We start from the raw sequence: 10269 nt of genomic DNA on the forward strand, positions 1-10269 counted from the left end.
TTAGAGTTGAGCTTGAAATTTTGATGGCCACAGTATTGATAATCATGCTATATGCTCTGAGAATGTTTCACATCCACTATAAGATGGAAGGCAGGTATTTTTTTTGGTGCATCTCCCTTCACTACTTAGATTATTCGTTTAGTAGTAAATTACTTTTGGGGTATTGAGAGTATGTAGTGTAATATTTTGTAGTTCTCGTGTACTGGTACTCTAGCAATCTAATATGTGAATGTGATTTCTTACTTTAGACATAAATCTTTTGATTCTTTGGCATTTTGGAATTGACCTTTAAAACACGCTTGTTCTCTTTTGTATATTAGATTACTTCAAGAATAAGGTGCTTTTCATCACTATTTCACAATGCCTAAACCTCTAAGGAATATTAGAGACCATGTGGAAGAAACTTTTTTAAAAGAAGATACCTGAGTTTCAGAATGTCGAGGATGGGCAAAAACAGCTGCAGCAACAACTTCTTAAACAAGAGAAGCCAATTTTAGTGATATTGGATGATGTTTGGTCCAGATCAAGTTTGAATAATTTAGTATTTGAAGGGAGAGGATACAAGACCCTCATAAATACAAGAGACATTTCTATTATCCCAAAAAATGTTTGTACTAAACTGTATCGGTAACCATTGCTGAACCAAGGAGATGCTCTGTCCCTTTTCTGCATCTGGGCTTTCAGACAGACAACAATTCAAGGAATTGCAGATACAAATCTAGTAAAGAAGGTAAAAGAAAATTTCTAAACTATTGGATTTTTTATAATTGGATGAATGTAGTTTCTAGGTTTAATCATTTTTTTATAGATATTTTATAAATTTTCAATGGCTAAACCATAAATTAGCCTTACACAGTTAAAACAAGTGCAATGAATGGAGGCAAAATTATATATAAAATTATGCAACTAGCACATGGCTTCGAGAAATGGCTTTCTTGGCATATGATGAAATAATAGAGATTCATACACATCTGCATATTGTATGTAAGCCTCATCATGTTTCATTGTCCTAGGACTACAAAAAATAAGGAATATGTAACCAAGATCGAAACATTAGTTAAAAGTTTTCATTAACTCTATTATAGATGTTGGAATACAATTGAAAATCATTATGAAGTTGGCTTTATGTTATCCACAAACATTATGTTCTAATGTAATTTTACTATCCTATAAGGCTTCCTGACAAATATATTTCCTCAAAATCAGTTATAGGTTCAAGCAGAATGTGGAGGCCTACCACTTGCTCTGAAGGTGATTGGAAGCACTTTGCATGGGGAACATCATGTGGCTTGGCAAAAGGCAAATAGAAGGCTCTCCAATGGAGAAGTTATATCAGATTATCACAAAGAAGGCATACATGAATGGTTAGCGACTAGATTTGATTTCTTGGATGATATAGTGGGAGAGTGTTTCCTAGACTTGCCATTTCCAGAGGACAAGAAAATCTGTGCTGGTGCACTATTGGATATTTAGGTTAGTGTTAGAAAATTAGAGTCGCAAGATGCCTTTGTCATCTTATTGGAATTGGTAAGCAGAAACCTTTTGAATTTGGTTAGCAATCCAAGGTGAACTTCTCTAATCTTGTATGTACATACACTTGTTATCATTTATTTAAACATTGAACTGAATTGTTGTTTGTTCTGGGTAGGAATCAAGAAGCTATCTCTTATGGAAATGCCTCGGAGCTGTACTTTTGTCAGTATGATGTAATGCGAGACTTAGCCTTGTACTTGGGATTCAGAGACAGTGCAGTCCATGGTAAAAGGTTATTTATGCCTAGGAGAGAGAGTAGTCTAACTCAAAAATGGAAATTGCATACTAATAAAATATTTGATTCTCAAATTGTCTCTATTCACACAGGTGGGTTATTGGGAATGGATCTTCACATATAAATTGTCAGAATATTGTTCAGCACAATGATTACTCCATGCAGCTTACTTTATACATTTCATTCAACCTTCAAAGAAGCCTAGATTAAATTTCTCTTGGCCACCCAAATAAACAAATGAACCATTTCTTTTACGTTCTAAAACATTTGTGATATATAGTCATTTATGCACTCAATCAACTCAACGGACTAATGAACCATCATTTCGCTTGGAGAGGTTAATTGCACCACGGTTGAAATATGGAACAAAGCGGTACATAATATAGAGAAGCTTTCTTTAAGCTTATGTGAAGGGTTTGAAAGTACATCGACATTGAACAATACCAACCTACAAGATTTAAACCTGGATCACTGTCATGATCATGAGGTGTTGGCTCCTGGAATCTACAATATTCAATCAATCCATTGTCATCTTATTCAGAATTTACCCTCTGATCTTGGAAGTATGAGCTATCTAAGAGTATTAAGGCTATCGGCATTAGCAAGCCTTAAAGAACTTCCTTCCTCAATTGGAAATCTTGTGTGGCTGGAATATCTGGACATTTCAATATGTGAGGGTTTGAAAAAACTTCCATGGGAAATAGGAAAATTGGGGAAATTGAGTGAATTTGGTATGAGGGAGTGTTCTCGTTTGAGGAGACTACCTAGAACCGTCTATGGGTTAGGTTCATTGAAACGTGTTATTTGTGATGAGGACATTGGAAAGCAGTAGTTGCAAGCCAAGAGCTTTTCTATCTCAGGGCTTGAAATAGAGATTGCGGAAGCAGAGTTTAATTTGGATTGGCTTCTTAATTGAGCTCTTTCTTTATATTTCTAATATTCTAAGAATAGTTTTAAATGCATTTCTTACATTGCAAATAAAGTTTTAGGAGCATGCAATAGCACGACAAAATAGGCCTGGTAGATTTGATATCAACTAATCTATTCTTTCAATAAGGTTGGTTATACCATGGAAGAACCGCCGAAAATACGATCTGTTACTTTTGATATGAAATGGATTTTTACTCCTATTTGCCTTTGGGAGGGGATTGGAGAATCATTATTTCCTATTTATATGTTGAAATCCATATAAATTACTTGGGTTTTTCAATGTTTGATCATTTTAATTCTTTACACGGTGATTAAGATATTCGGTCAAATTTTGCTTGATTGGTTAGAAGATATTTTTTATATTTTATTATTATTTAGTAAGAAAGCATGCAATTTGTTTACAAATTGGAATATATTATTATGAGATATGTATTATGTCTATTTAGGTATTTTTTTCAATGGATGAAATTAAGGGGCATCTTAATTTATGTATCATGTTTGTTTAGGTATATATATTCCAATAGCTTCTATTATCATTAAATATAATAAATAGCATCAAAGGGTCTTTTATTGAGATATCTTTAATATTTAAAGAATGGTTTTTTGGGTAATTTTTTTTATTTGGTAATCATTATTCTATTTTTATTATTTAAAAATTGATTTGGTTTTAATTTAAAGGTACCAATCTTTTTCCACCCATAATTTTAGTCAATATGTGTAACATCAATATTGTACTGAATAATATAAGGCACTTATTTGCCAAAATAAATATATAATCTTCCCTCTAAAAAAGAGGCAAGAGAAAAGCTAAAGGGTCATCTACCATTGACGTCCCAAGAGAGCTTCTTTCGCTACATTGGGCTCTGATAAGTGTTCTTTGTCGCATTCGGGATTCTTTTTTCTCTTTTCCTTTTGGTTCTAGTTTAAGTATTGTTTTGTACTATCGAATGGTTTAATCTTTTGTGTTTGTTTTGACTTTGTTTGAACTTTTCTATGACCAATTCCATGGCCAACTTGTTCTTTGCCTTGGCCTCCTTAGATTGTGTGTAGGGTTGTATTTAACTCTATGTAACCACCCCTTGCCCATTTACTTCTCACGAGCCAACTGGCCCATGCGAGATAGTGTTTTAACATATGGTGGATAAGCATTAGATAGAGTAATTAATAATATGACTAGGAATGTGGTTATGCAAGATCGTGATAAGGGTCAAGAAGCTCGAGATGCTTAGAGACAATCTTTAAGGGATATTGTTGTAGATGATAGTGGAGATGAAATTTTCCCTCCCTTGGATGCTTTCAATGGAGGAGTTTGAATGGGAATTCACCTAGTATTAGAAGGCATTGTTTCTAAGGAATCATAGGGAGACAATGATGGGCAAAAAGGACTCCTCATAGGGGGAAACTCTAATAGAGGATAATCTGGTAAGGTTGCTTCTCCTCCATTAAAGGTTCAAATTATAACCCCTAACCAAATATGAAGACATTTTTAATCTTTTTTAATTTCATTTTATTAGATAAATAAATATATATATATATATATATATAGTTATTTTTAACTATATACATTATTTCATAAATAAAATTAATTATATAATATTTCTACTATTATAAATTATCATTTCTTATTCAATTTATTCTATTTATAGATTAGTAATATTACATTATAGATAATATAGATATAATGTAATGATATTAATTATTTTTTATAAGATTAGCAGGGAGATGACCTTGACCAAAAAGAGAGAAACAACATTACAACATTAACCATAAACCAACTGTAAAACAACTAGCAGTAGGATACTAGTTCTAATAAAAAATGATCAAAAAATTTCATGCCCCTAAAACAATTTCTACGAATACTAGTATCATTCCTATTATTAACTACAACTATATCATAGTAGTTGTTGCCATAAACCATACTACTAATTATGTTACTAGCATTATCCTTATCAACCTTTAACAAACCAATCTTAGCATAATCAATTAACATTGTCTTTCAAAGTGGACACGCAGGCCCCAAACTACCACCGGTTGTAAAACATAACAAAAAGGGAAAAACGAAGGAAGTAAAATGACCATTACTCCTTCTTGATCAGGTTCCAGTTCCACTAGAGCTTGCCTAAGTTTTGCATCCAGGTCTCCTGTTGATCTTCTTCCTCCTCGATCATCTCCCTTTCACCCTTCTAAGCCTTCTTCTTCCTGATTTTATTAAATTGACCTTGACCAGATACCTTGCCCAAGATGGTATTCTTCACTACCCCATCTGTAATAGTGAAAAGGGCATTGAAAGCATCACACAAATGTTTCACCTTCTTGTCCTATTCCTCATAGTTCTTCTCTAACATGGTCATGTTTTCCTTCATTTCATTCAATTTCTCTTCTAAGTTGTTGTTAGCCTCTTGGATAGGCCTCATAGGCAAACATGGAACCATTTCCTCATCCTTGGATGTGTGAGGGATATTGAGGTTTTTAAAAGGAGATACATGCTCGCTTTCTAACTTCTTATTCTCTTCTTCTCCTCCTTCTTCTTCTTCCAGGGCCTCATTGGGGCTTTTAGTCAATTCCTCTCCCTCAACTTGGAAATCTTTGTCCTCAGAATTGTCCTATGAGTCTTCCTCATCTTCCAAATCATAAATTTCATAAAGGATAGTAATAGTCATGTTCTCTTCACTCTTGATGGGCTTTTCCCTCTCTTTAGCTCAGAGCCTAGCAGACCTTCTTCAACCCGAGTTGCTCTTACTTTTTTCTTGCTCCATTCACTTTTTACCTTCATCTTCATAATTTTGTATCTCTAGGTCGATGGTAAATCTCTTTCCCGCTGACTCACTACCAGACATCTTCACTTTTCTCAAGGTGTGTCTTGGCATTTCAACTTTCCTCTTGTCGGGGTTTAAGTCTAGCAAGGCCATCTCAAGTGAATTCTTTTCTAGGGTCACAATAGGGCTTTTACCAATGTTTTTAACTAGACAAGAGGGGTTACACATGTCTTTAGGTTTCTTAGGGGTTAAACTGGGGGGGTTTTAGGGGTTTTGTTGCAACTACCCTCATTGTCAGAGGTCAAAGCAATACAACTCACGATGGGAGTATGGTCTACTGCATATTTATACATTATGTAAATTAAACCCTGGCATAAAGGTTAGTTTACCCCATTTTGAATACAGACACTAAGGGAAAAAAACATAAAGAATGATAGATTGATTTTAACGTGGTGTCTAATGTGGTTCAGAATGGGGAAATGGTAGCCATGGATAGTAGGATAACAACCCTCTAAGGTAAAATATTTCATTACATGATAGTTGATCAAAGGGAAAGGTTTGAGAGGGGCAAAATGATCAAACCCATTTTGAAATGGAACAGGTTTTTCACATCTCTCAAAGAATTTATTCATGTAACCTTTGTAATCTCCTGTGCTCTTCTTCTCAACTTTCTTACCTTCATTTTGTAATCCAGTCACCTCCGCAATTTACTCTGGTGACACAGTAAAGAATATTATTTCCATTGTAACCAATCATTTGAAAGACCTCCCATAGCTCTTTGTTATCTCTCAAGTCCACACAGTTACTCAGTTTAGTACGTTTCAAAGAGCCCCCCATCTTGACATGGGAAAAATCAGTACTATAATAGACTTTATGAAACCGATGGAGAAAAACGCAGCAAAATTGAGAACTCTAGCTTCTCTTGGAAGGGACAAATTTAAAAATATCGGGAATGTAAAAATCACTCCTTTTTGTGTTTGTAGAAAAGGAAAAATCAATCCTTTTCGCAGCCCTTGTCATTAATACCTTATCTTTCCAAATCCAAGCATAGTCATCACCTTGTAAGCTCTCCACTTGTGTGGGCCCAATAGATAATTCAAAATATTTGAGAGCGCAATAATAAAACAAATTAAAAGATCTCATTCTCATAGCTCAGTGATCTCACTTCCCTCCTTTTTTATGATTCCTCTTTCCTACGCGAGGATTTCCTTTTTCTCTCTAGAGTTGCTCTCAAACTTGAAGACCTATTAGTCCAACATATGTAGACTTTGATTGGCAATGAGGTCAATTGACCTATTGCTTTCTCTGTAGACATGTTAAATTTTGATGTCTTCAAACAATTCCACCAACCATTTACATTTACCAACTATCTCTCTAATCTCCCATGCAGGAGAGATGACATTATTGTGGTCAGCAATAATAAGTTTGGAATCTCCTTCCAGAATTGAATTCCTTCTAGTGAAATCATATAGTCTTTAAAGACCCATCCAGGCTGCCCAAGCTTTCTCCTTATTGTTAGTAGTTTTCCCTAGACTTGAGCCAAACCCAACTAATAAGAAGCCTTTATGATCACGAATTAAGCCTCATGCCCCCGAGATCCTAGGATTGCCTTTAGAATAACCATCAAAGTTACAATCCATCCCATTTCAGGTGGTTTCCATAAACACAAATTTCTCAAGATCATTCTTCGCCAATTAACATTCAAAATATTGTATCGAATTCCCCAACCTTGTTTTAGTTGGAGATCTATAAGAGAGGATAGGATTTTGGGGAAACCAGTAGAATCCACATTAATATTTTCCTTAATTTGTTGTATAATTATGGTGGCTAGGATTTTGGCTGCTTCTCTTCTCCGAATATCCTATTGATCCATTCTTTCTAGATGTTCTAGGAAAGAAAGGGGGGAGTTTGATGCCATATACTCTTTGTAACTGGGTGAGAGTAAGGGGATAACTTGCATGCCTCAAGGAAATCTTTTAAAGAATTGAGTTACACCCAATTAATGTTAAGCTTCTTCCCCATTTCTTCCCATATGTCCCGAGCAAAGCTGCAATGTAAAAAAATGTGTTCAATACTTTTTGAGTTCATAAAATAGAGTTCACAATTATTGAACAGAGAAAACCCCATTTTTTTTAGGTTGTCAATAGTAAGAATTCGACCATGAGTAGTCGCCCATAAAAAAGAGTTAATTTTTGGGATTAGCCCCTTGATCCTGATTGCCTTCCATATTAAATTTCTATCATTATTTTCCTCCAATAGGTGGTAGGAAAACTTAGTAGTGAAATTCCCTGATACATTCCTTTTCCATATCCATTCATCCTCCCGAGTAGGAGTGTAAAGAGAACAGTTAGGAAGCATGGTAGTGAGGTTGGCTTCTTCCTTCAAGATTAGCCTTCTAGTGGTTGGCTCAACTTTCGATCTAGAGGAAATGATTCTACTCAAATCAATCCAAGATGCATCTCCTCTATTCCAAGTTATGAAATCATGCACCTCCCCCCCCAATTACAACTTAGGAACTTCTTGATATTCATTAAGTGTGGGATGGAATCTAGAGACTGTCGAAGCATCCAAGTCTCTTTCCAGAAATTAGTCTTTCTTCCATTTCTTATGATCATCTTGCCATTTATTTTGATGTCATGTTTTTTTTTAGCCAAACTATTCCAAATGGTGGAACCCATGGGTATCTCCTATTGATTGATGAATTTTTCCCCTTTATTACTGGGGAAGTATTTGTCTTTCAAAATTTCAATCCAATCCTTTTGTTCCTCAGTTAAATTCCAACCTATTTTAGAAATAAGGTATTTAATAAAAAATAATAATCTTTCTTATGCCCAATCCACCATAATTCCAGGGTCTACACACTTTATCCCTGAAGACCAAAGAAAGTATTCTTTTTTCTTCCATAACTGACAGTAGGAACCTCCTTTGAATCCTTTTAATTTTTTCAACAACCACCCTAGGTATCTTGAACAAAGAGAGCTAATAAATAGGCATATTCTGAAGGCAATATTTACCAAATTGTATCTTGCTTGCTAAGCTAAGAGGTTCCCTTTCTAGCTAGCTAACTTCTTTTGAAATCTCTCAAGCAATCCACTCTATAAATTGTATTAGTATGTTTGGAGACAAGGGGCAACCTGATAGAAGAGTTTGGCAGGGTGGAAATTTGGAAACCAAGAATGGAGGATATTACTTTTTGGAGGGTGGGTTTGACATTTAAAAAAAATAGTTTTCTCTTAACAAAGTTAATGTATTGGCTTGAGATGATACCATATATGTCCAAGGTCTTTTTTAATTGCTTTTCCTCTGAGACAAAAGATTCACCAAAGATGATGCTATCATCAACAAATTGTTGATGGGTGGTAGGGTTTAGGGATGGGGCAACTTTAAAACCTTTGAGAGAACCTTCACATTTAGTCTTTCAAATATTTCTCCTTGCCACTTCAACAACGATTATGAAAAGATAGGGGGAGAGGGGGTCACCATATGTTATCCCTTTTATCGCAGGAAAATTAGCCCTTGGAGCAGCCATTAAGGAGGATCGAGAACTTAGGGGTGCATACACATTGCTCAATAAAATCTAAGAATCTACCCTTAAACCCATATCTCTTAAGGACTTCAAGGAGAAATTCCTAGGACACTTGATCATAGGCTTTAGAAATATCCATTTTTAAAGCCATCAAAGGTTTCATGTTGATATACATGGAGTGAACCCTCATGGGCCACCATGACCGCATCTAAAATGTGTCTTCCTTCCACAAACCTTTCTGGTGCTTGGAGATAATATTATCAAGCAAAGGTTTTATTATGTTGACCATGGTATTGGAGATAATTTTGTAAACAGTATTATATAAACTGATAGGCCTAAAACCCTTGGTGTAGACAACATTGTCATTCTTCAAAATTAAAGCAACAAAGGTGACATTTAGATGTTTAAGGAGATTACCTGTTGTGAATAATTCTTTGAAAGCATTGAATAAGTCACTCCAAACTATATCCTAGAAGTTTTGAAAAAAGGCAGGCAAAAATCTATCAGGGCTAGGGGCCTTATTAGGAGAGAAGGAGAAAAGAGCAGTCTTCACCTCCTGCATGGTAACTCTTTTATTCAGGTCGAGGAGATCAGAATTCTCAATAACTCTAGGTATTACATCTAGCATGTTGTTCATATCCTGATTTGCCCCATGAATCGAAAGTTGATTAGGTTTAAAAAGGTCAATGAAAAGGGTTACCATATCCTCTTAATCCTCCACCTTGGTTTCATCTTCTCTCAGAAGATATCTAACTTTATTTCGACTTCTATGTTTCAAAGTGGATTGATGTAAAAACTTCATATTCTATCCCCTTCCTTTAGTCACTAGAGCCTCGATTTATGTTTCCAGAATGGTTCTTCTTATCTATTAAGAATAAGTTGTTGATTTCTTAGATCCAATTCCTTCTTAGAGTCCTCCTCTGCATCCTTTTGTTCTTCCATTTTAGTTTGGATGGCATGTAGTTCATTAATTATGTTCTTCTTTTGCTTAAAGATATTACCAAAGGAATACCTATTCCAAACCTTGATTCTTTCTTTGAGGATCTTAAGTTTTTAGGTAATTTTAAATATCGACATGCCCACAATAGGGTGTTCCTACCAAGGTTTAAATATTGTATTACTATTCCTTCTACCAAGGTTAAAATTCCATTGGAGTGTTATTTTTGAATTTTACAATTTTCAAAAAACGATATTGATTCTTTAAGTATAGATTATCAAAATTTGAATAAGTGCCTAACTTCTTGTTTCTATTTGATTGTTCAAGAGTATTGGTAAAAAATAGAGATGTT

The 10269-nt window shown here is 34.8% G+C and overlaps 1 protein-coding gene across 1 annotated transcript; it reads left to right on the forward strand.

Annotated features, from left to right (window-relative positions):
- Nucleotides 1-1501: 1501 nt before the first annotated feature.
- LOC131874972 (probable disease resistance protein At4g33300) lies at nucleotides 1502-2600 on the forward strand. The gene is made up of 3 exons (XM_059218956.1): nucleotides 1502-1527; nucleotides 1649-1758; nucleotides 2182-2600. The coding sequence occupies exons 1-3, from the start codon at nucleotides 1502-1504 to the stop codon at nucleotides 2598-2600; spliced, it is 555 nt and encodes a 184-aa protein (XP_059074939.1).
- Nucleotides 2601-10269: the final 7669 nt, after the last annotated feature.

Source organism: Cryptomeria japonica, chromosome 4 (assembly GCF_030272615.1).
Source record: "Cryptomeria japonica chromosome 4, Sugi_1.0, whole genome shotgun sequence".
NCBI classification, from domain to species: Eukaryota; Viridiplantae; Streptophyta; class Pinopsida; order Cupressales; family Cupressaceae; genus Cryptomeria; species Cryptomeria japonica.